Below are 27234 nucleotides of genomic sequence, written 5' to 3'. Positions count from 1 at the left end.
TGATCTTCCTGCACACAGTGCCCTATCCCTAATACCAGGGGTGTTGTGATCTTCCTGCACACAGTGCCTTATTCCTGATACTGGGGGTGTTGTGATCTTCCTGCACACAGTGCCCTATTCCTGATACCAGGGGTGTTGTGATCTTCTTGCACACATCCCGGTATCAGGGATAGGGCACTGCATGCAGGAAGATCACAACACTCCTGGTATTAATAGGGATAGGGCACTGCATGCAGGAAGATCACAACACTCCTGGTATTAATAGGGATAGGGCACTGCATGCAGGAAGATCACAACACCCCTGGTATCAGGGATAGGGCACTGTGTGCAGGAAGATCACAATACCCCGGAGGAGTGAGGGTCAGGCAGCTCCCCCCTGTCTGTGAAGCCAGCCTCTCACTAGTAATGCAGGGAGGGAGCTGTCTCAGACTTCCCCATCCTCCCCCCCCCCCCCTCACCCACACACCATTCACTAGCTGGGACATGGGGGAAGTCAGGAGTGAGGGTCAGGCAGCTCCCCCCTGTCTGTGAAGCCAGCCTCTCACTAGTAATGCAGGGAGGGAGCTGTCTCAGACTTCACCATCCTCCCCCCCCCCCCCCTCACCCACACACCATTCACTAGCTGGGACATGGGGGAAGTCAGGAGTGAGGGTCAGGCAGCTCCCCCCTGTCTGTGAAGCCAGCCTCTCACTAGTAATGCAGGGAGGGAGCTGTCTCAGACTTCACCATCCTCCCCCCCCCTCACCCACACACCATTCACTAGCTGGGACATGGGGGAAGTCAGGAGTGAGGGTCAGGCAGCTCCCCCATGTCTGTGAAGCCAGCCTCTCACTAGTAATGCAGGGAGGGAGCTGTCTCAGACTGGTATCAGGGTTAGGGCACTGTGTGCAGGAAGATCACAACACTCCTGGTATTAATAGGGATAGGGCACTGTAAGAGATGACTGTAGTAGATTGAATAAAGATCTGATGTTTCTGCTCTCCTCACACCAAACAAAAACAACACACAAGCAGAGAAGCCCTTCTTACAAAGCTGAGCTAGTGAGTTAAGTAGGAGGAAAAGTAAACATACTTGTGCCAGTGTGGCTACTTAAAAAATACACTTACCAACAATCAATTACATATATTTGAACTGTGTACAGTTCCAGCCAGGACCACCTTTCTAAAATGCACAGTGATTGGCAAATTCAACATGCACTAGCATTTCAGGTGCCTGCTAACAAAAATAATAAACAAACAAGTTCTAGTCACGTGAGTGCTGATCATTACATTACTTTTTTTGTCAAGCTTCCAACTGTTTCCATTTCACATCCCCCCAACCATTACCTCAGTATTAGCCTTGGTAACATCAATAGATAAGAGCACAGCCAGCCAATAGGAATACATACATATATATTCATTCCTAAGTGACCTTTACTGACCTGGGAAGTGTGAACACTTTGTTTCATTTTCTGTTGGTGTTCGTTAGTTTCCAGTTCCATTTCCCATCCCCCCAACCATCACCTCAGTGGTAACCTTGGTAACATCAATAGATAAGAGGGCAGCCAGCCAATAGGAACACATATTCATTCCTAACTGACCTTCAGTGACCTGGAAAGTGTTTATTTGTATCATTTTCAGTTAGTGCGCACTAAATCGAGTTAGTGCGCACTAACGGGGAGTTAGTGCGCACTAACTCGAGTTAGTGCGCACTAACACGATTTAACGATTTTTAACGATAAATCGTTAGAATTTCTATTGTATCGTGTTCTATAACGATTTAAGACAATATAAACATTATCGGACGATAATTTTAATCGTTGAAAAACGATTCACATCCCTACACAGCAGTCTGTATTTCCTCTCTAGCTCTTTACAGAGAAAAATATACTAGGAAAAGGATATACTAGGAGAAGTTGAGAATTTTAAAAATGATTTTCTTTTGGATTTGGCACTGGTAATCTTTTTGATGCTGCAATGAGCTCACTATGCCAGAAATAGAGGCAGTGCACTGCTGCTGATTTTGATTTTTTTCTTCATTGGGAGAGGGTCAGGGTGGGAGACAGTGTGGAGATTAAAGTTGTGGCAATGCTAGAGCTTTTTTTGTATCTGAACAGTGAGGTTAGCACAGATACTCAGAGACTAAAGAGAAGACTCTTATAAGACTGCCAGTCTTTTTTTACCTGTTGGTGTTTAACAGTTATTTTGTGTGTGAAGTCAGTCAGCACTACTGCACACAGTACACTACACATACACAGTTCTCCATACAGTGAAAGATACTGTGAATGGGGATACAGTTACAGCATCTATAACTTCATTTGTAATATCATTTGTAATATCCCCAGTAGGCAAATTTTATGTCAGGAAAAGAGAGGAAGTGATCTTGGCAGAATTGGCTGCTTTTCAGAGGCAGCAATAAAACTGGCAGTTTAGCACCTAAATTAAAGAGGGAATTTTTTTAAGGACTAGAATGGCAGGAGAGGAAGGTAGCTTAATGCAGAAGAAATTTGGAAAGCATGTGCCTTTGCCACTTGTTCCTCTTTCTCTTGTTTTTGAGCAGATGGAAAAGATGGGAGCATCATCCAAGACAGGCATTAGCAGGGTATAGTGGCAGAAATGCAATGGCTAAAATCAGCAGTTTGCTCTTCTTTGGCTCCTGCTTCTGAGATAATTAAAGTATCATTTGCATCAACTGATTCAGAGGAAGAATTTTGTCTGGGATACTCTGAATCAGAAAATGTTGAAGAACTAGTAGCTGAAGAGAATTTTGGAAGTTGAGTCAATAGCATCTTTGTCTCCAATTCAGTGATAGATGATTCTGATGATGTTGATATCAATTCCCAGAAAGAGCAGACAGCACAGGTGGAGAGCATGAGCAACGCCTTTGGCATTTTTTCAGGGTCCACCCTCTACCTAAATGCCAGTGCCAGCGACAGCTTCCAAGGATATAGAGAAAGGATTGAGGAAGAAATCCCTCATCAAGAAGCATTTTAAAGTGAGGGAGGACCCACATTTTGATCAGTGTAGTCATACAAAAAGGATATCAATTGAGGGAAGCAAATGGGACATCTTACAAATGCTGGCATGCAGCATCAGGGGATGGTGGCAATACTAGCCTGGGACTCCTTTTGCCACTCTATGTAAAAGCCAGAGGAAAGTGGGTAGAAAAGGGAAAGATGTTTCCCCAAGCTGATCCAAAGGCCCCCTTCTAGCAGTTGGGTGACAAGCCAGCAGTCCCTAGCCATGTGTCTGAACTGGAAATCTACCATAGAGGAAATGGGGCTGTGTTCCATAGCACTATCCCAGGTCAAGAGGCAGGCGGAATCTAAAATAGTAATGAGGAACCTCAGGGAAATAACTGCCCTTGGTGACCAGTCCCTGCAGGTAGCGGAAAACCTCTGTGGCATAGCCACCAATTAAAAAGTGCCCTCCAAGACTACATTTAGTAAAAATTGCCACAGTCACATAAAGGCACAGCTGGTTAAGGCAGAGAGAAGAAATATGCATTTCATCAGTGACATCTGGACCAACATGACCTCTATGCCTTCTTACCTCTTCCTGATGGCACACTGGCTGCACCTGGCTGAAGCAGGGGCTGGCAGCAGCTCTAGTGGGGTTGCAGCATCAGGGTGCAGGTGGGCTTTGCTGCCCACCCAGCTTTCGCATAGCCCCTATACTTCATGCAATATTCTATCAGTCATAAGAAAGATGCTGGAGGGTTGGCAGCTAGACCAGAGTGGAAGGAGTCTTCAGACCAGTTTCTTTGTGACAGACTGTGGTGCAAATATGGCAAAGGCAATAGAAGATGAGGCTTACTGGGTACTTGTTGCTCTCTACACTTTCTGCACCTGGCAGTGAGGGATGTCCTGGAGTTGGGGCCCAAAGATGACAGGAATCTATTCCTGAAAAGCCTAATAGAGAGGTTAAAAAAAAATAGCAGGGCATTTCCATAGCAGTGTGAAGGCAGGGCAGCTTCTCCATGAGAAACAGGAAGAATTTGGAATACCTCGCAACTATCTGATTCAAGATGTTGGTACCTGCCTTTGCTTGGACTTCCAGAATTTCCATGTGAGTGACAAGATAACTGAAAGCACCTTGAATGGCTTGCTGCCACTCAGCCTACCTGCCATGCCCCCAGATGTACCATTTAGGGGTCTTGCTGTCATATGCCTACCTCCCATACCCCTTAGTGACCTTGCTATTATGATTATCCCTACCTGCCATGCCTTAATATGTACCAGCATGGGAGTTTTGGTGCCTCTGTGTTGTTTGCTATTTGGATCTCAGCCTAATTCTTCCATCTTGTTTATTTGTTTGTTTGTTATACTGGAGTGTTTTGTCCTCAGAAAAAAAAATATTTGAAAAGGAAAAAAAATACAAGTTTCTCCTCCCATCCCACCTCTTTTCTGGTTCTCTGACTTACTGTTTTATTGTCCATCTCTAGATTTCCAGCCTAGTTCTCCCACACTACTTCTTTCTTGTTTATACTGGTGTGTGTTGTCCCCAGAATCCCTCAGTCAGAAGGAAGAAATGCAGGCACAAGAGAAAGATGTATGGGAGAAACTATTTACATGTTCTGAATGTGGTAAATATTTCAGTAGGAAGCGTGAACTAATGGAATCCCAGAAAATCAACAAAGGGAAGAGACTATGATCAGATATGGGAAAAGTTTTCTTAGTAAAGAAAACATCATAAATTACCAGAAAAGTCACATTGATGAGAGACTATTTCCATGTTCTGATTGTAACAAAAGTTCAATAGGAAAGCAAAGCAAATTTGACTAGAAACCCAACATTCTCAGCAGCTAGATCAGTTCCAAGTAGGGAATATAATAAAAGCTTATGTCACAAAAGTAATACTGATGACATATCATTCTCTTCTACTAAATCAGACAAAAGGCAAATGCTTGAACAGAAAGACAGACAATTCCCATGCCATTCTGCCTTTCTGCTATACTCCTCATGCTACACATTAGTAGACCACTCAGCCTTGCTGCCATACCCAAGACTCTAGACCTTGGGTAGTTCTTGCCACTGTGTGTGTGTGGTGGGGAGGGAGGTGCAGCTTTTATCTCTCATGGTGCCTTGGTGTGTTGATACCACTCTTTGTTCTGCTTTGTCCTTTCATTGGTACCTTGGGAATTTTGCTGCCACCTTTTCTGCTTCATTCCCACTTCATGGTGCCTTAGGATGTTGATACCACTCTTGTTGCCAGTGTACCTCTCGTGCTGGTTTTGAGGGTTCATGCCACTATTGTTGATGTCTTTGTTTGATGCCTTAGGGCAGTCATGGCGAATTCCAGTCCTCGAGTGCCATATACAGGCCAGGTTTTCAGGATATCCACAATGAATATGCATGAGATAGATTTGCATATAATGGAGGCAGTGCATGCAAATCTTTTTCATGCATATTCATTGTAGAAATCCTGAAAACTTGGCCTGTTTGTGGCACTCGAGGATTGGAGTTCGCGGTCACTGCCTTAGGGTGTTCTTCCCTCTCTTGCTGTTGTTTTGCTCATCTGATAGTGCCTTGGAAGAATCCTGCTACTGCTGTTACCCCTTTGCCCCTTTGTAGTGCCTTAAGGCTCTTCATGCCATTTTTTAGTACCATATTAACATAGTCTTGATGCATTGGCATGCCTTCACCCTTCTGATGATTTCCACATACCGGTTTTATCTGAACTGATAAGAAAACCCCAATTTTGGTGCCCAGAATAGGCAGCAGTGCTTCCCCTATACACTTAAATGACAAAGAAATGAACAAATAAAATTAATTTTAATTTTGTTTTTTGTTTGTAACTAATGAACTGAATGGAGGTGCCCTATGAAATGAATGAATGAACTGAAACAAAAACAAAAATATATACACCCCTAATACTTAGTAACCTGTTCCGAGCTCCCTCTCTCAACTCTATGCTTACTTCCCCCCCCCCCCCCCCCCCCCCCCAATTTTCTCCCATTGTCCCTTCCATTCTTCTTTCCCTTCCTCCTACTTCCATGGGTTAGATTCATTCCATGCTTGTATAAAATTAGAAGGATACCATTTATTGAGGGTCTCATGCATTTAAAATAATAAAGGAATGAGGAGACTGAGAGTAACATACTATTCACCTCGTTTTTCTTAGGATGTTCTGACTAAATCTTTATCAAGACATAGCTAACCAAAAGTTGGTACCTCTTAAAGCTGCTTAGAATACTGTGAAATGAATTAATGGTCTCTCTTTTTTCAGTATGTGCTTTTCACCTTGACTGGCCAAATGAAGGCTCTCAGGTCAGCTTTATGTGCCCTTTGACCCATCATTTGGTACTGGTAGGGAAAAGAAGCACAAACTATGGCACAGCACATTCCTCTCTTTCTCCTTCCATCTTTCAGATCAGATCAGACTGGAAACATGGGGGCTAAAGAATCCGCTTCTTCCTCCGGGGGCTTCCTATTTAGATCGGAAGCATGTGCTAGTTGACAGAAGGGTGGGCTAGGAACACACATTCCTGGTCCTATGGCTAATATATTGTCTGCCATTTGTGAATCAAAATAGGAGGTAGGGACAGAGGAGCAAGATGGACTACGTGGAGAAAATGTGTGGAAAAAAAAATTAAGAATAGAAATGGCAGATGGAGCTGGAGAGGAGGGAGATAAAGAAAAGGCAACTGCTTCTAGTGCCAAATTGTTATATGTGCCACCACCATGCCACCATCCAAGCCTGCTGCCAGCCTTGCTCAGCGGCAGCAGTAAACCTGCGAAATCAAATCAGCACAGGGCCTGTGAGCCAGCGTGAACTGACAGGCCCCATGGCAGCCTCACTTTGCAGGGTTTTTATAGTAACAGGAAGCCTGTGTGCGGGGACAGGATGGAGTCATAGTAGGAACTGTGCAGCCCAGCATTTGTCAATAGCCCCCCCATTATGTTGTGCCCAGGGTAGAAAACATTTAGGGGCAGCAGGCTGGCTAAGATTGCTTCCTTCCAGCTCTGCTGAATCTCATTCAGCACAGAGCCACCCTCTGCTACCCTTCAACAGCCCCTTACAGAAGGTGTGTGTGTGTGTGGGGGGGGGGGGGGGTGAAAGCATCTAAAATGCCTAGGTGCAGCAAAATCCTAAATCCACCCATGGTCCCATGCTGACTTTAATTCACTTTATTCATTTATTTGTTCTTTGAGTTATATTCCGCTTTTCAGCCACTTCAAAGCAGATTACATTCGGGCATTATAGGGATTTGCAGTTGTTGTTATAGGCTGATGCTGGATCAAGGACAAGAGAGATTGTGATGTGCCCTGGGAAGAGGCAAGGATCTGGGCAGGAGAAATAGGGTAGGGAAATCCCTACCACCACATCCTTTGATGATTTCTTGGGGTGGATCCTATGGGTGCTCAAACTTTAAATTCAGACAAGGGAGGAAGAGATGAAGAGCTATGATAAGAGAAGGAAAACAATTGTGCTGGTGCTGATAGAGAAAAGAGAAAGAGGTAGAAGAAAGATGGATGGTATGTGAGAGAGAGATTAGCACTGTGCACATGTGTGTGAGTGTGTGTGATTGAGAAAAGGAGACTGGTTACCTCATAGGCCGGTACAGTATGGTGCGCTCGGCTGAGCGCACCGTTAGCCCCTGTTTGGCTGCGCGTTTTTGACGCACTATTTTTACCCCTTATACAGTAAGGGGTAATAGCACGTGGAAAACATGCGGCCAACCCCCCCGAAACTAATAGCGCTCATCACATGCAAATGCATGTTGATGAGTCTATTAGCTATTCACCCGCAATACAGAAAGCAAAATGTGCGGCCAAGCCGCACATGTTAATTTCAGACAGCACCGGGCAAGGGTGTACAGAAAAGCAGTTTTTTCTGCTTTTCTGTACACCCTTCGACTTAATATCATAGTGATATTAAGTCAGAGGCCCCAAAAATAAAAAATAAAAACATCTTTAAAAAAAAAAAAAAAATCTGCGCGTTGGAAAACGGACGCTCAATTTTGCCGGCATCCGTTTTCTGAACCCATGGCTGTCAGCGAGTTTGACAGCCACCGCTTCTGCCAATAAGGAGGCGCTAGCGATGCGCTAGTGACCCTAGCGCCTCCTTATTAGCACGGGCCCTAATTTGAATACAAAGTCGCACGCCCAGGAGAGGTGCCTGGGCGCGCGTTGGGAGAGCGGGCGCTGGCCTCGGAGTGCCGGCTCCCCCGCTCACGTTACTGTATGGGCCTGTCAGAGTATGATATTGTTGTACATATAAGAGTGTAACCACTTTGAGGACAATTTTCAATGGGATTTACTGGGATAAATAGGAATTTACTTGGGTAGATTGCCCTGGTTGATAATCATCCCCTTAAGAGTAGCTAATATTATGAACATGCTTTCACAAGATCTGTACTTTTGGCCAGATTAAAAAGAGGAGTTGATGAGGGTGTGTTTAGGTCAAGGGAGTAAACAGTGCAAGTTCATTTGCATTTTCAAATGCGTGCATGCTCTTTTACACATGTATGTGGGCAGGGCTGGATTAAAGCCAACTGATGCCCTAAGCACAGCCGAACAACGGTGCCCCTTCAGCCCTTCAGTTACTTAACTGACATTAAGACTCAATAAGTGCTAAAGATGAAATAGTTAAAAATTCCATTTTCTTCCAGGCCAGACCCCACAACTATATTAAATATAAACTTTTTTTTTTTAAATGTTATTTATTTAACACTAAATAGCAGTAAACATATATAAGCAAATTATTTATTTATAACTAGGCGACAACAGAAAAAAAATGCTAACTTTTAGCACTCTGTGGTGCCCTCTTCCCTTGGTGCCCTATGCACGTGCTTATTTTGCTTAATGGTCATTCCAGGGCTGGGCACTTTGTGCATGCAGATCTTGTAGGCAATTAAAAATTAGTTACAATATCCATGGGTACTGAAATAGAAATATACCTTACCGCCTCACAGCCTGTTGAAAATTGCCTCACTGCCACTATCACACACACATAAATGTGTAATTACGTTGCAGTAAATTTTCAAAGAGGTTCCACTTGTAAACATAGCATATATGCTTCTAAATTGCAAGTACTCCACTACATGCCATTTTATAAATGTCGAGAGTACACGTGTGTTTTTTGCTTTTGCGGGTACATTTTACCAGGGAAAAAAGGAGTGGTCCAGGGGTATTCCAAGCTGGGGGTTCAGATATATGCGAATACATTACCCCAACTTATTGGTACACTTTTACATCTGCTAATTAACTTGCGCAGATTAAACTGGACTTCCCTGTTAGTCTACAGTGTTTGGGTGGGAGCTCCGGATGAAACTGGTAGGAAGAGAGAGAGAGTGACCTGGAGAAGGACTGCGTGAGCTGGTGAAGTCATTGGCATACTTCTGCATTTAATTCTGAGTGTCTATTCATGCAGCGTCACAACTATTTCATGCATAAAATATGTGTGCACGTTTTTAAAATGAGTTCAAAAAAAGGTATGTTTTTTTTCTTGCATTTGAGATGCACGCATGTACTGAAACATGTGTGCACTTTCAGAGCAGAAATATGCAGTATTTTATCAACTCTGCAGCGCCCGCCACCACACAGTTTATAAAATACTAGCATTAATCTCCTTGTATCCACGTATGCATGAAAATGGATAGGTTTGAAAGCTGGGCTCTCCATGAATTATTTGGGCTACATAGGTACAAATTGTCAGGCCAGTAATGTTTCCTGAGTTGGAATCTGAAAGAAATAGAGAAAGAGAGAGAGATAAGGAGGCAGTGAGAGAATGAGGCCATGTGTGGGAGAAGGGCTTTGGTTTGCTGTGCATGAGCTCTATGTATGTGTGAGAGAGAGAGCTATGCCTCGGTGTGTGTGTCTGTGTGTGATAGTGATAAAGAATGTGCCTGTAAATTAGACTGGGTGCATTTTCTTCTGTTTGCATGAGGAAAACTGCTTGAGGCTTTCTAAGTAAGGCTATGGATGCATGTGCGTGGCTGAGGATGTGTGAGAGAATGCTTCCTTGTGTGAAGCTGACTCAATAACAAAGAATCTGTGCGACTGTGACCAAATTTTGGCTGTGCAAGTTTGTGTTTGCAAGAGAGAGAAAGAAAGGGAGAGAGAGAGAGAGAGAGTGCGAGAATAAAAAATGAAAATAAGAAATTTGAAAGGTCAGGTGAGCAACGAGTTTGTTTTGGTGATCTCTCTTCAGACTGGTTTCTGATGGCATCTGGAGTGCCGCAAGAGTCTGTCTTGTCTGTAACCCTCTTTAATGTATACCTAATGCCGGTCTGTTCTTTGCTGGATCATCATTCTATCATGTAAAAAATTTACGCTGATGACATATAGTTGTTTTTCCCTGTAAAGGTTGATCTTACAGCAGCACTGAATACTGTTTCTGAAAGTTTGTTGATTATTAATGCCTGGATGTATCAAAAATCACCTGATGTTACACGTTTGGGAAACAGAAATCATTTGTTTCTCCAAAGATACTGATTTCCTGAGTAGACAGAATGTAAGTTTTCTCCCAGCATTGGGCACTCCGATTCAGTTTAAAGCCTCTGTTCAGAATTTGATTTGATTCTAGATTATCTTTTAAATCTCACATCCAATGAGTTCTTAAGTTGGGTTATTTTAATTTACTCATGCTACATCATCTAAAATATATTTTAGATTGAGGTGACTTCCGAAATATTGTCCAAGCTTCATGCTTACAGTCATAAATTACTGTAATTCTTTATCTATTAGGTTCCCTATCTCCTCCCTTAGGGCCTTACAGGTCCTCCAAAATACAGCGACTTGTCTCGTTATAATAGGGCATCGCTGGGGCCATGTACCTCCGCTGTTGCAAGAATTACATTGGCTCCTTGTGAAACAGCGTATTGAATTTAAGTTGTAAGTGTTAATTTTAGAAACTATGAAACAGGATGGTTCAGCATATCATTTCAACCAGCTAAGTGTTTATAATCCTTCCCACAATTTACGGTCTCAGGGAAAATTTCTACTTATAGTTCCTATTGTAAAGACTGTTCAGCTACATTATATTGTTTTGTATTGGTCCTGTTTTGTGGAATGCCCTGCTGGAGTCTTTGTGAGTTATTGATGGCAATAAAATCTTTCATAACCAGCTAAAGGTCTTCTTGTTTCAAGCAGCATATAGTGGCTCATTATTCTAGTATCAGTGGGCTTATGGTTAAGGCAGTCTAGTAATATCATTTGTTATTGTTTGATGTTTACATTTGTTTGTTTTAATTTTGTAATGCATTTGTTTATTGTAATTTTATGTTTTTGGTTGCTATATACCTTTTTGCAATCTGATTATCAGAGTAGTCTGTTATAAATGGAATATAAATATTTTAATCAAATAAATAAATAAATGATCACGTAGTCAGCAACTTAAAAAATGGAAATGAGGAGATTGTACAACTAGAGTAAAAAGAAAAGAGGAAACCTTATAAAACAAAGGTCTAAAAGACTTCAATTTTAACAATTTTAAATGCTTAACATCTTTTGTCTACAATACATATATGCTTTTGCAGCTATTTTATATATACACTGTGAGTGGGATGAATTTATTTTGTGTTCATTCTCACAGACCTGGTTACCTAGGAGTTAATCATGACCTTGGACATTTTCAAAATTGTAGATTGGCCCCAGGCAGGTATCAGTTGACCATCCCCTGTATAGACCATTATAGAGATGCAGATTGTAAGTAGTCTATTGACATTTTTAGGTACTCATAGACACCCATAAACCATTCTATTAACATTCATGGAGCCGCCCACATATTGTCAATGACCTATAGATAGATCACAGATGCCCACAGAAATCTCCAGCTTTTTACTTGTTTGCAATGTATCACTAAAGCCAACAGTATAACAGGTACAAATTGACAATTTAATTGAGAGAATCAGCAGTGAAGTCAACAATAGGGCTGAGACACACTGTCATGAAAGAGAAAGAAACTTCACAACTCTACTGTCCATCTGCCAGTCTTCTACGAAAAAAAGTAAGGACTTGATTTTCTAGTGCCACGATGATACCTCTCACTAAATGCAAGAGAAATTAATTGGCAGTTGACTATTATTATGACTCTTAAAATATAAAATAAAAGACACTTAGAACTGAAAGCATGGTCTTCTTTGACTACTGAAAAATATAACTGAACTAAGCCCATAGATAAGGCACAGGGTTCCCTTCTAACTTCTTCCCATTGAATCTCTGCTTGTAGTACTGTCTTCATTTATTCCAAACGAAAGAACATTTCAAACCAGTTTTGATTACTGAGGACAGCTCTTCATTTTCATTCTGAATTGGTTTCAAATTGTTTTGAAACTCGTTTGGTGCTGAAAGTTAAATGGGAACTGCCCCATGTTTGTACAGTATGCCATATTAATGATCATATTCCAGCACTACTGCAAATGGAAAAAGGCACCCTGATAATAACTCAGGATATTAATCATTGCTCATTCTCCAGCTTTCACTAAATTTATGGGGTAAATTTTTAATAGATACAAAAGAGAATCACATGCCCAATTACTTTATATTGTTATAAAAAAAAAAAAGACCGAAAGTGGTCTCGTCATCAAAACTATATGGTTTAAAGGCATTTAGTATTATGCCAATAAATGTTATATCACAATATGTTTTATAATTATGCAATATAATTTATATCTTATTAGCCCTGCTACAATATTAAAACTTTTTAATGTTTTAACTTTCTGGATATATAATTGTGATTGGCAATAATGGAATGGTTTGTCCTGCATAATGTATTTAATATTAATGAGAAACATAAGGCTACAAATTCTATGGGTAATGACATCAAAAGCACAAAGGATGCTCAAAGGTGAAATATACACAAGGATTATTGCTTTAACCATCAGGCCCACTTTCTCTACCACTGAGATGGATTTATTTATTTATTTTCATTTATGAAATAGCAAACAAATGCTCATAGCTAGTTACAACTATTAAATACATCATAAGAATAAAACAGTAAACTGAGTGTAAAATTAAAAATAATAAACAATAGCCATATCAACTGGTTTCATCTCAGCTGCATTCTTCAGGGAACTACACTAAAAGTTTATGAGCAAACTCTGTCAAAGTAAAATGGATGCCCAGAAATTAAAAGGATTTTTGTTTTCCCAGCATATCTTGTGATGTCTTCTTGTGAAACAAATTAATTGATCTGTACTTCTATGAATAGGTATTGGTCTTTCTTCAGATACTAAGATGATTCTTCTTTCATTGGCACAGCTTCCTTTTTGCATCTGATTGGAAGTCTCCCACTTTCATATGTATTGAGTGATGTGTGCCTACCTGAATTATTTCCTTTGATTTTCAACATGTAAATGCATACATCTGCAGTAGTACTTATAGTAACAGTAAATGATGGCATAAAAGACCTGTTGGCTTATCCAGTCTGTCCAATTGAAATTCTCTACCACTTTGGGTAGATGAACATATAAATTCCCATATTTAAACCAACACCAGCTCCCCCATATATTTTACCTGACCAATGAATCCTGTTTCTTCTACCATCTTCTATAACTGTTCCAAACATATATTTGGAACATATATTCCAAACATAAAATTTTGGAACATATATTCCAAACATAAAATTAAGAGGTATTGCTACACCAATACCTCTTAATCCAGATGTAACCTTAGTTTTTTGAAGTCTTCACTCCTATAGAAATAACCGCCAGTTCTTATTTACTTAACCCTATTCTGTAGACGTAAACTTTTCATGAAGACTGTAATCTGTAAACACCTGTATTTATTATAAGAACTTGTATTTACTATTTATATTTATTATTTAGCTATTAACATTGTTCTATTACCACTTGGTACTATTTCTCTCCTTCACCTCTAACTCTAAGTTCCTACTAAGTTAGCCATGTTATTTATACCCAATTGTTGGATGTAATTGTATATTTGTTTAATTGTTCAATCTGTTTGATGTAATTTTCTGTTCCTTGTTCCGTGTAAACCGAAGTGGTATGCACTAGTGCATGAACTCCGGTATATAAAAGCCTTTAAAATAAATAAATAAATAAAATAAAATAAATAAATAAATCTCATTACAGTCCTGCCCTTCACCACTTCTACTGTTAGATTATTCTAGGCCTTGTCATCTTCCTTTTTGGTTTTTACAAGACTAATAGTTAATTTAATACCCCTCCCAAGTCTTACCACCATGTTTTGAAATAATCCATACAACCACCAAACCTAATGTTCCTATTGTCCATAACATCTGGTTATCCTATGTTCATTGATATTAGGGTTCTAACCATGGCCAGCCTATATAAGTTACCCCAGTATTCTTGGCAGCCTGATGCAGCCTGATGCAGCCTTGTTAGAGTTGTAATCATAGCTGCTGAATACAGTTGGTTCTAAGCTTTCTTGGAAATGTTATGCAGCTGAACCTGCAATGACTGGATTGAAACCATGGCAGTTCCGTGGAGGTCAATGGTTCTCATCCGGGGGTATATGTTACCCTGGAGGTACACTGAAGTCTGTCCAGGGGTATGCAAGATTAGATAGTTCAAAGCACAGGAGATAACCATTCATTCCTGATTACATTATTTCTCAGCGTTGCAGGCCCCAAGATGGAGGAGATAGCTGCTGAATCTTTTCATGCAGGCCATAAGGAGGAGGCAGGTCGGCAGTGTTGGATGGATGGAGGATAAGGCAACAGTGGTGACATTGGCTGTACAAGATGGAAGGAGGTGTTGGTGACTGAGATGGCTGAATTAGCTCATGATGGAGCCCACAGTTAAGAGGTTGGTGGGATTGGATCTGGGGGATGGGAGAGTTTGCTGGGTGTCTGACCTAGGGGAAGTAGAAAGAGAGTATGCTGAGAGTTGGACCTGAGGGGAGAGACAGGGAGTGAAGGAGAGGGAGAGGAGAGAGAGAGAGAGAGAAATAGAGTGTGTATTGGGCTGCCTGGGGTTGAGAGGGTGGAGGAGAAGCAGAATGATGAGGTTGTGCCAGAAGTGTGTGTAGGGAAGATGGGGGGAGAGAGAGAGAGAGAGCATGACGGGGGTCATGCCTGGGAGGCTGTAGCCTTCACACCACTGCCATGTCTTCGCTGCCGGCTTTCACACCAAATAGCGCCATCGTGAAAAAGTTGGTGCTATTCGGTGCATTACTGCCGATGATAACGTTGGTAACGTTATCGCCAGCAGCGAAGACACCGCCGACTCCTCCCTCCCCCCACCCTGACTCCTCCCCTCCCCCTAATTTGTATTATATCGCATGCAGAAAGGCCCTTTTCGCTTGCGATATGGCCTTATTGCGTGCGTTAGGGCCCTAACACTCGTGTTAAAGCTTTAGTGAATGACCCCCTCAATCTTAGATGGATAATGCATATCCAGCTAAAGTTTAGCCAAATAAGGGCCAAAAAATAAACAAAAGTTGCCACATTTAGCTGGATAACTCACAAGTTGGGAATACTAGCAAAGAGAATAGTAGAACCGTGAGGAAAGAGGAATTTTAGGAATTCAAGCACCTCTATTCATTTCCACCTGTTGAAAATGTCTTTAAATCTTGAGACGAAGGTGATGTGATTGGTATTTAAGAAGATTTTTCTCCTTTCTACTTGATTGGACTTTATACCTCATATTTTTGCAAACTGAGCTGGTTTTAGTGTATTGAGTGGGTGTGGAATAGTATGAGTGGGTGTGGATGTTTGTGTTTATTGTATTTTAGGGATTGGGTTACGATTCAGCGCTGTTATAGTATGAAATTGTACATTATAGATTTTGTAAAAAAAACTTTTTGGTAACTGATTTAAAATGCTGTTGTAATTTATTCTTGTATAGTTCTCTCTCTTTTGCCATTTAACCCACAAGTTATCTAGGCCAAATGCCTCTGAATATGGACATCTTTGTTTTCATTCAGCCCTAATTTTTGTAATGTCCACACACCCCACCACCCTGCCCTAGAAATGTTTCTGTGGGCACCATTGCTCCTTACAACTTCAGATCATAAGCCACATTTCCACATAAGCCACATTTCTCTTTCTGTAGAACATTTCACCATCCTATCATCTTGTTTCACTGACCCTGATTTCCTTGCCAAAATGTTTTAGTGAATACATTGGGTGGACATGCCTCCTCCTCCTTTGTGTTCTGGCTGCCCTAAGCTGATAGATATTACATTCATACAGGTATGAGCACTGGAGAAATAATTGGGTTTGCTGTGGAAATTAGTTGCTTTTAAAATCTTCTAGATATTCTAGTATTAGCATTGCATCTTTAAAAAAAAAATCATAATTCAAAAATAATGTAATCTAATCAAGCATTAGTTATAATGAGCTTCAAATGAGCAACATTTTTTAAACTTAACAGAGAAATACAGACGTCTGTGACAGTTTCAGATGAGTTTTATCTCCCACAGATGAAAATCATATGAAAGTATCAATAATCCCATAACAGCAAGTGGAAGAAACATTTTTAATCCGCCTTCTTCTCTGTTACAAAAATAATGCAAAAAAGTCATGCAGTATGGCCATACAAAAATTAACTCCAGAAAGCTTCAACAACACTCCCAGCTGCATACTAAATGCCAAATCCAGAGCAGGTTGCCACAGTGTTTTTACCACAAGCAGCAAACTTGAGCCCCACCTAAAAGAGCCGGAAAAATGAATGTTTTATTGAAGTGAACACATAGTACCACACTAAAGATAATGGCAGTGAACGGTGAGGCCCAAAGGGAGTTAAGCAAAGAACAAGATTTACCTCCAAAATCTGGTCTGAGGCGAATGTCATACCCCTTCAATAATTTGTCCACAGTTCTTTTCACCACAGAGATATTCTCAGAAGGTGGGCTGAAGAGACAGAAAGGGAAGGATAATTATAACAGCAAGGGCTGGAAGAATGCCTCAAGCAAGCCATGCCCCTCTTCCCACCTCCCACCTCCCCCAGCAATCAGCCTGGCCGGCCATTAGTTTGTGAGAATGAATGTTTCATCACTGTTTACCACCCGTGCTTGATTATGCTTTAGTAACTCCGGGTTAGTGAGGGAGGCAAGGAACTGTATTTAGTTCCAAGGGAATGAATCCTTGTTATGGGGTTTGTTTTTGGGTTTTTTTCTGTTCCACAGGGGGAAAAAAAAAAAAGCCCCTGTTTGTCTGGCGGAAGGTGGGCGGTATATCCACTGGCTTACTGATCTCTATCCATCCTCAGGGGACGGCGGAGGGGGGGGAAAGCTTAGTCATAATACGGATGGTGGGTCGGAGTGAAAAATAAGGGACACGTGCCCATGGAAAGCTCACACAAAAGAAAGCAAGAGGGGGAAAGAGGCAATAAAATCTAGAACTTCCATATTTTGGAGTAGGCCGGGGTGGGGTGGGGTGGTGGTGGTGGGGGGGGGAACAGGGAACCACTATGGACGTGATTTATACATAACAGCCAGTTCACAGTATTTCTTCACATCACTTGATGTGATGATGACATGTTAAAAATCCCAAATCACATTGTTTACGCACATTACTGCAGGCTGCTGGGCTGTAAACTTGGGATCCTAACCTGAGTCTCAGCCTCCTTCACTGAGAAAGAGGAGAAAAGGGGGGGGGGGGGCAGAGCTGAGGAGGAAGGCATTAGCTCATAGCAAGGGTCACTTACTACCATCTTACAGTCCTGCTGTCGAGCGGGATCACCATTCCAGCCGCAAAAAAACCATGTTTGGTGCAGTATGGCCCAGCTTCTATTGTGCTTACCCAAAACAAACCGAGAAACAAAAGCTAGAACCTACCCCACTCCAAAAGAACAAGAGCTCATGGGAGATCCTGCCGGGCCAAAAGGATGTGACCTCTGTATCCTATTTGCCACCGCTACCTGAACTGGGGTGCACATGGTAGCAGAAGGGTGGGACACCCCCAAAAATCTCAATTGTTGGAGAAGGGGAGAGCAACTGTTGCAAGCAGTGGGAGGAGGAAAGAAAGGGGAGAGGTGCTCCTGAGATGGGAGGCATAAAGGAGTAGGGAGAGAGAAAGCAGAGAGAGAAAGCAGAGAGATGGGTGGACTGCTGAGAGAGGGAGAAGGAAAGAGAGAGAGAGAGAGAGTGAAGGATTAGAATAAAGAGATTTAGAGAAAGTCATCCTATTGTGGGGAACAGGCCTGCTGAAAGCTAGAGAGACTGCTGAGGAGGAGGCGACCAAAGCCTTCTCAAGGGGAAGAAAATATTGCTGGGTGGAGATGCTACTGAAAGAGGATGCGTGAAACAGAGAAGTGGCTGAGGGGTCAGACAAAAACTGAAATACAAGAAAGAGAGAGAGATCAGTGAGCCTGGAGAAAAATCACAGAGGGAGAGAGACTGCCTTAAAGGACAGACTGATGGAGGAGAAAGTGGGAGAAAGTGACAAACAACAAGGGTCAGAAAGAGACTAATAAGGGAGATGAAGAGTGAGAGAAGGGGGGAAAGTAGATAAGTTTGGCAATATATAGAGGAGGAAGAGGAAGAGAAACACTGAAGAGAACAGGGACAATAATTGAGGGGGCCTGGCATAAGAGACTATGGGGACTATGATAGTGGCATCAAGGAGAAAGAGAAAATGAAGGGAAAACAACAAGAAAAAGGAAAAGGATACAGAAATCAAGTCAGGGACTCAAATGATAGAAAACAGAGGTTGAAAATCTGTTTTATTGCGTTTCCAAAACAGAATTTGAAGTCAACAATTATTTAAAGGAAAATATGTAACAGGTTTCTTTTTTTTTTTTTTCTGACTGCATCTTTAAGTTTATTTTACTCATTTCTGATTGTGTATTAAACGTTGTTCTCTTTGTGCCAAGTTTTGTAAAAGGGAAGACAAAGTAAATAAATAAAATAATAGGCTCTGCATCAGAAAAGCCCAAATTTGTTTGGTGTTAGACTATAATGCATTTGCTGGAAAGGTTACAGCTGGGCCCTGAATGACTGTGAGCCATCTTAAGCTCAATACTGAACCCAGAAAGTCCAGCTTTCCCATCCATCACTTTTATTTTGTAAGAAGAGGGTAAAAGTGAGGAGAAGGGATGCAGGAATGGGAACTGGCCCACCGGTATATTTTCACCCAAATGCCTCCCCCAAACCTGAATGCGCTCTTTTTACACCATCAAAGCAGGTAACCTTCAGCTTTTCCATGACTAATGTGATTTTGCTAATGGCCACTCTGCAGTCTGCTCTCACGTCTTGTGTCAAAAAATAACATGCAATTACCTAAAAGTTTTACTTGGGGTACAAAACAGGAATGACTCAGTCTCCCTCTGACGCCACCTGAATGGAGGCAACAACCAAGAAAGGCAAAGCCCGCACTGGGGATTAACACTGCTTTTAGCTGGGGATCAGTCCCTTTTGTATTACTAGGATGGAGGGAGGAAGAGGCCGGCAAAAAAAACAAAAAACGAGTAGAGGAAGAGGTGATAGAGTGGCGGCGGGGGGAAGGATGAAGGTATGGCAGGGAATTCTGCCTGGCAGGAAGAAACCACTGAGTGGGGAGGGCAATAATACACAGGCTGTATCAACAGTAAAACACAGCAGCAAAAGCCCAAACATCTTCATTGCACCTTCAGCCCTTAATATCATGCAGGCTACCAGAGGCAAGCAATAGTGCTGATCTAAATTGCATTACTAGGTACTGTTGAAAGAGAAAGAGATCTTTTCTTTCTGTTGTCGGACAAGTAAAATTCTGCAAATGTTAATGTAATACCACTACTGATCCCAGGAAGTTGGTACGTATGATATGTGTACAGTGGGTTTTTTTTTTTTGTTTGTTTGGTTTTCTTTTTACAAAACTAATAAAAGACCATTTAGCAGCAGTAACTGGCTATCTGCAGGATATCAAACAGTGAGCTTTAAGACTGATATCTCTGATTTCAAAGCAGATTCCTTGATAAGAATGAGATACACTGCTGACTCTACCTGTGGCCAGTCCAGCATCTAAACCTGCAAAGCAACACTCCCCTTGCCAACAAGAGCCTGGGCGCATTGGGACTGGGGTTTTCTCTCTCCCCCCCCCCCCCCCCCCGGCTACCACGCTGGCATTCTGTGCCAAGCTGGTGCCCGCGATGAGGAGTGCACCCATGCACGGAGCTGCATGCATGTGTGCACAGGCGACTTTCCATGCACGCTGCGTGTACGGTGCTGACTGTTTATTACAGGGGGTCCCGTAGAGCCGGGTACCATGTTCCACAACATAAGATGCTTCATTTTGTCAGTCCCCCAACCTGCCCCCCCTGCATGGCTGCTTCACTTAGGAGAAAAAAAATCAAATGGACATGCCATACTGCCACTGCAGAAAGAGCAATGTTCACCCGATGCGTACACACCATCAAGACAGACCGGAGCAGCCCCAGTAAAATATGCTAGTCAGATTTTTGGTAATCCCCCCCCCCCCCCCCACCCAATGGAATAGAGCCTCTTACCTTTGCGCACAGCAGACAAAGCAAAGAGCTGCCAGAGCAGAGAGAATTCCACTAAAACTGCCTGCCTGAAATCTCCACATTTCCACAAACACCATTGAAGGGGGGGAAAAAAAATAATGGAGGGGGAGGGGAAAGTGGATCTTCTGGAATCCCCTCAGAAATAATTCTTTAAAAAAAAAAAAACGTTCTCTCTCTCTGTGAATAAGTACATTAAAAAAAAAAAAAAAAAAAAAAAGGACAAAATTCCTATTAGTGCCAGTCAAGGAAATCGTCTCTTCTTTCTTTCAGCATCCTCTCCGCAAGAGACATCTTTTTTGCTAGGAAGAATATCCCAAGAGGAATAAAACAAAATGCCCCCAAATGGAGTCAAAACGTGGAATAAATCTTGCAGAGAGAGATATATATATAAATATCTTTTTTTTTCTTCTCCCCACTTTGATTTTTTTCTCATGCTATTTTGCCAGCCGGTTCTGCAGATGTTGCATGGCTCCTGCTTTCCACCTTCGGAGGAGGAGGAGGAGGAGGAGGAGGAGGAGGTGGAGGGGAAGGGGGAGGGGGTGAGAGTTATCTAGCAATTCAATTTTACACTGAATTTCACCCCCCCCTTTTTTTTTTTTTTGTTGCTCCTTCCCAACCCCCTTTTGGTCTCACCCTAGGATGCTTAGGGTCTGCACTCTGCCACTGCTGAAAGCTTAGACGAATTCTCATCAAGAAAATCTAAAAAGACCAACAGAAAACAGAAAATAGCTGTGATAAAAGGATGGCCACAAAAGGCAGAATTGCATCTCTGACTGCTGTTGCTGCAGCTCCTGTACAGTTTGCTCTGCTCATGGCAAACTCATAAGAGGAGGGGGAGGGGGGGGGCGGAGAGGGTTTGTAAAATGTTAAAATCTATCTAACTATATATCTATATCTATATCTACATCTATATAATGTTCTCTGGCCAAATTCAGATTCTGACGTCTTGGCTGACAACATTAACCCTTGCTAGCTTGGAAGATTTTGCTCCCCATTTTATTTCCTAGAACATTGCGTTTTGCAAGACGGAGAAATTAGATTGGATTTGACTGATTTCTTCCTTCCTACTGACTCTCAGCAATCCCTGCAGTCTCATTTTACCCCTCTCAGATATTTCTCTCTCTCTCTCTCTCTCTGTCGTCGACCCCCGCCCCCCCCCCCCCCCCCCCCATTAGCCATTCCTTCTCATCTGAGCTCCTCCTCTCAGCAGTCTTTCACCTTTGCAGTCTCTCTCTTCCTTATTTGGCTTTCTCTCTCCCCTCTCCACAGTTTTTTCTTCAGACAGGTCTCCCCTTTCTGTTCTAACATTTCTAGCTTCTCTCTAAGCATTCTCCTTCTCCATGCTTAAGTTTCTCTTCCCATTTGGACAATCTAATTTCCTCTTTAGCATGTCTCTCACTATTCTTACTTCTCCTTTTTGTCTAAGTCAGCAGTCTCTATTCCTTTCGTGATCTTTCTTTCTTTCCCAAGTCTTGTTTCCCCCCCCCCCCCCCCATCCCTCCTCCTCTTCCAGCAGTCTCTCTTTCCCTGTTATTTTCGGTAGTTGTTTTTTTTTCTCTCTCTCTCCTGCTGTCTCTTCCTGTAAGCAAATCTCTCTTTCCCGTCTCAGTAGTTACATTCTCCTCCCTCTTAGCAGCTTTACCTGTACCCACTCAGTGTCCCTCTCCATAGTGCCCAACTCCCCTCAGCATTTCCTCCACTTCCTCAGCAGTCTCCCTCTCTTCTTTCTTTCATCATAGCTCAACGGTTTACCTTTCCCTTCACAGCAGTCTCTGTCGTTCATCCCAGCAGGCCCTCTCTGCTGCTCTCATCTCTCTCTCTCTCTCTCTCTCTTTTCCTTCTCAGCAGTTTCTCTTTCCCATCAAAAGTCTCCTCCTCTAAGCAGTTTCCTTTTTCCCTTTTCAACAGTCACTTGCTTTTCTCTCCTGGGTTCCCCCTCGGTACCTTGGATCACTTCTCAGCAGTTTTCCATCTTTATAGGTTCTCTTTCCCTGCCTCTCAGCCCCCCCAGCCAGCAGTCTCCCTCTCCCTTTATGAACAGTTTTGTTTTTTTGCCCCTTCAACAATCTCTCTACTCTCCGCAGATTTCCCTGCCTGTGCCCTCTTGGTTGTCTCTTCTCCCAAACTAGTCTCTTCCCCCATCAGCATTTTTTCTCCCCTCTCAGCAGTTTCTTCCCCAGGAGCAATCTCTCTCGTCCGCTCTACCAGGAGGTGATCTCTCTCGTCAGCACTGCCTCTGAGAAGTTTCTCTCTCCCCCACCCCGACAGGAGTCTGTAATATCACTCCTTTAACTCTTATTTTGTGGGGAGAGAGGGGTTTCTCCTCTTCCTCTCAACATCCCCTACCCCACTTTATCCGTTTGCTGTGCTCTATAGTGTAATTGGCACAGGAAGAGATGACAGAGGTTCCTACTAATGGTGCATATTTTCACTCATGCTGTAAAACTCTTTTTTTTTTCCCCTTGCAATGTCATCTCCTGTCCTGCGTTCCCCAAGACCAGCTGAAGCATGATTTGGGGATGTGGAAGGATTTCCCCCAGAACTCTCTCTCTCCCTCCCGGCTGGGCTGCTAGCACTGACAGTAAATGAAAGGCAGGAGGTATGGGGAAGGGAGGAGACACTGGGTTATCTTAAAAAGTGGAAATGGCACTTCCATTTATACTGATGTGATCCACAGACCTCCAATGCACAGAGATTTTCTCAGGCATGCCTTAGACTGTAAAGCGAGCAGAGATGTTCTTGGTTGAAGATTTTAATCTGCCAGATGTCACTTGGTATAATCTGCTGTGCTACAGCAAAGGCTCGTCAGGCAGGCAACAACTGGTAATAGCCCCCCACAATGGAAAGAGCAAAACGGGAGCTTACAAACGGAAAAGGTGTTTCTAATGCCAAACAAAGGGAGTCACCTGAGGTCCACAGATCAGCAGACAGTGTGGTTTAATATAACAGCCAAGGCACAGATGGGCTGATGCAGTAAAGTCCACGGGAGAGCGGGCATTCGCCCGCTCTCCCGGCACACGCACAGGCCACTCTCCTGGTTTGGAAACCAGACGCCGGCAAAATTGAGCGTCCGGTTTTCAACCCGCAAGCCACGGGCTGACTTCAAATTTTTTTTTTTTAACTTTTTGTAACTTTCGGGACCTCCGACTTAATATTGCCATGATATTAAGTCAGAGGGTGCACAGAAAAGCAGTCTTTACTGCTTTTCTGTGCACTTTCCCGGTGCCCGGAGAAATTAGCGCCTACCTTTGGGTAGGCGCTAATTTCTGAAAGTAAAATGTGCGGCTTGGCTGCACATTTTGCTTTCTGAATCGCGCGGGAATACCTAATAGGGCCATCAACATGCATCTGCAAGTTGCGGGCGCTATTAGGTTCCGGGGGGTTGGTCACGCGTTTTCGACCCCTTACTGAATAAGGGGTAATGCTAGTGCGTCGAAAACGCGCGTCCAATCGCGGGTTAACAGTGCGCTGGAGAGAGAGAGAGAGAGGTCGTGCACAGGTAAGGGTTCAGGTCTACAAGGCGGCAGTGTGGAAAAACTGCAGGCACTTTGCAGGGCGGAGGAACCACCTGCAAGCTAATTTTCAAAGGAAAGGTCACTGTGGAGTTTCCCTTTTAAAAAGGAGCTTCCTCCAAACACTGTAGCTGCAGTGTATTCCTGGGAAATTATGCAATATGGGTTTCAAAATGAAACCTCCTCATGTACTTTCCTGACCTCCTCCTAACCCTGCCCCACCCCCCCCCCACCCCCGGCTCCGCCCTTTCTGATGCAGCCAATAGGATGTGCATTGTTCCTGGCTGCATTAAGGGGGTGGGCAAATTTCAAATGAGGTAATCTCAGCCGGTTTATCATTGTCAAGGCAGCTGGCTGCCTTTGAAAATTGAATGCAGTTTTGTTAAGATGGGGGCGCAGCTTAAGGAGGCATTGGGAGGGTGGGAAGAATTAGGTGAGACGGGGTGACCCTAGGCAAAAGGAAAAGGAGGCGATGGAAGGACAAGTCTCTGTGTAATAGGGAAGTAAATAAGCCGAGCAGGAAAAAGAGAGGAGACCGAAAAGTAAGGGCAAAAAGATTACAAAGGATCTCAGAAACAGGGGAAAAGCAAGAAATATCTAGACAGACTGAAGGAACGAGGGAAAGTAGAAGGTAGATGCAGAAGGGAAAACAGCTAAGGCAATTAAGCAGGGGGACCAGGTATTTTTTTTTTTCTTAGAAATATCAGAAAGACATAGAAAACGCCGACGTGTGTCTCATTTCGAGTAGCTTCCAATCTGAAGCAATAGCAAAAACAACAACATTTCATTTCATTTTGGCTTTGCGTTTTTAGTGCGCGCTGAATAGGTGCTTCAGCACGCACCGGGCTGTTTACGACATGCTGAAATGCAATTGCGTGCTACAGTGCAGAAAATTAATGGAAAACAAAGTCATAAAGTGACAAGTAACCCTTTGCTGGTGGATGGCTCATGTCCTGAAGGGCTATAAAATAATGTATAACCGGGGCTGCCCTCACACTCCCCTTTCCAGTATCCCCCAGGTGTGGGTCCTTTCTGTGGGGGGTGAAGGCAGACCTTCTTGGCCCAGGCAGTGGTGATCTCCCATGTGTTTGTGTGTTACCATAGCTCTTCGGGACAGGTGCACACACACAAACCAGGCAGGACTCACTGGATTGGGGGGGGGGTTCAAATGAAAGTTTACTGTAATTCCTCTTAAAAGAATCAATAGATGCAAAGCATAAAGGGTCCAGATACTCCCAGTGTCCCCAGATTTACGCGAGACAGGATTTGAATGCTCTCTAATTCTGTGGAAATGTCCATCTAGGCAGGGGCTTGAGACATGGGTATGGTCACTGGTAAGGAAAGATGATGATCCCAAGGTGGCTGTTGGGATCCTAACACTGACTGCATCCCGTCCCGCAGCACCTGAGGTCATGTTGAATCCTGAGCCTCACCTGGCAGTGTCCTGTGTCCCGGGGTGGAAACTCTGGTTAGGGATCGCCTGGTATTTCTCCCTTGATGATTTCCCCATTCAAATGATAGAAGCTGGCCTCCCAGGAGGAAAGGCCCACGCTGGAAACAGTTACCAAAAGTCTCCAGCTCAGGGGAAAAGAAGGCAGGGGGCAGAAAAAAAAAATCTCCCCTTTCCCCCAATGGCGGACAAATACAGCTTGAAACAGGATCTCTTTTTACACCAGGTGCCTCAGCCTCCTCTTATGCTGGTCAAAAAAAAAAAAGGTGAACAGTCCCTCCTGGGCACTCTGAGCAGGGGATTCAGCCTGCCAGGAATGGACCAGGCCAAAAGTGAAGAAAAGCAGAAAAACTGTAAAAAAAAAAAAAAAAAGCTTCTTAAGTATCCCTCATGCTTCCAGCCTTATTACAGGAACTGGCAAGGCATGTGCCTTTCTGCTCCTGTGTCAGACTGGGGGCCTAACTCACAGGCCGATACCCCGCATTTGGACGCGCGTTTTCGACGCGCTAGCTTTATGCCTTATACAGTAAGGGGTAATAGCGCGTCGAAAATGCGCGTCCAACCCACCGAGACTAATAGCGCCCGCAACATGCAAATGCATGTTGCGGGCGCTATTAGTCATTAAAGATGTGAATCGTGTCCTCGATCGTCTTAACGATCGATTTCGGCTGGGAGGGGGAGGGAATCGTATTGTTGCCGTTTGGGGGGGTAAAATATCGTGAAAAATCGTGAAAAATCGTAAAAAAAATCGAAAAAACGTAAAATCGCAAAACCGGCACATTAAAACCCCCTAAAACCCACCCCGACCCTTTAAATTAAATCCCCCACCCTCCCGAACCCCCCCCAAATGACTTAAATAACCTGCGGGTCCAGCGGCGGTCCGGAACGGCAGCGGTCCGGAACGGGCTCCTGCTACTGAATCTTGTTGTCTTCGGCCGGCGCCATTTTCCAAAATGGCGCCGAAAAAATGGCGGCGGCCATAGACGAACACGATTGGACGGCAGGAGGTCCTTCCGGACCCCCGCTGGACTTTTGGCAAGTCTTGTGGGGGTCAGGAGGCCCCCCCCAAGCTGGCCAAAAGTTCCTGGAGGTCCAGCGGGGGTCAGGGAGCGATTTCCCGCCGCGAATCGTTTTCGTACGGAAAATGGCGCCGGCAGGAGATCGACTGCAGGAGGTCGTTCAGCGAGGCGCCGGAACCCTCGCTGAACGACCTCCTGCAGTCGATCTCCTGCCGGCGCCATTTTCCGTACGAAAACGATTCGCGGCGGGAAATCGCTCCCTGACCCCCGCTGGACCTCCAGGAACTTTTGGCCAGCTTGGGGGGGGCCTCCTGACCCCCACAAGACTTGCCAAAAGTCCAGCGGGGGTCCGGAAGGACCTCCTGCCGTCCAATCGTGTTCGTCTATGGCCGCCGCCATTTTTCGGCGCCATTTTGGAAAATGGCGCCGGCCGAAGACAACAAGATTCAGTAGCAGGAGCCCGTTCCGGACCGCTGCCGTTCCGGACCGCCGCTGGACCCGCAGGTTATTTAAGTCATTTGGGGGGGGTTCGGGAGGGTGGGGGATTTAATTTAAAGGGTCGGGGGTGGGTTTTAGGGGGTTTTAGTGTGCCGGCTCACGATTCTAACGATTTATAACGATAAATCGTTAGAATCTCTATTGTATTGTGTTCCATAACGGTTTAAGACGATATTAAAATTATCGGACGATAATTTTAATCGTCCTAAAACGATTCACATCCCTATTAGTCATTCCCACGTGATACAGAAAGTAAAATGTGCAGCCAAGCCGCACATTTTACTTTCAGAAATTAACGCCTGCCCAAAGGCTGGCGCTAATTTCCGCCGGCACCGGGAAAGTGCACAGAAAAGCAGTAAAAACTGCTTTTCTGTGCACCCTCCGACTTAATATCATGGCGATA

At 43.6% G+C, this 27234-nt stretch overlaps 1 protein-coding gene across 2 annotated transcripts in view; it reads right to left on the bottom strand.

Moving 5' to 3' along the window:
* The window catches only part of LOC115094362 (gamma-aminobutyric acid receptor subunit beta-4), a 403751-nt gene extending 383337 nt beyond the window's left edge, over positions 1 to 20414 (bottom strand). For both annotated transcript variants that reach the window (XM_029607336.1, XM_029607337.1), the window contains exons 1-2: positions 20335 to 20414; positions 16672 to 16760 (exon numbers count right to left, since the gene is read on the bottom strand). In XM_029607336.1, the coding sequence (XP_029463196.1) occupies positions 16672 to 16760; positions 20335 to 20414 (169 nt within the window). The remainder of the gene's footprint in view (positions 1 to 16671; positions 16761 to 20334) is intronic.
* Between the last annotated feature and the right edge of the window lie 6820 nt (positions 20415 to 27234).

Source organism: Rhinatrema bivittatum, chromosome 6 (genome assembly GCF_901001135.1).
Source record: "Rhinatrema bivittatum chromosome 6, aRhiBiv1.1, whole genome shotgun sequence".
NCBI classification, from domain to species: domain Eukaryota; kingdom Metazoa; phylum Chordata; class Amphibia; order Gymnophiona; family Rhinatrematidae; genus Rhinatrema; species Rhinatrema bivittatum.
Note: the sequence above shows the minus strand (reverse complement) of the source record. Positions and strands in the feature narration are given on the sequence as shown.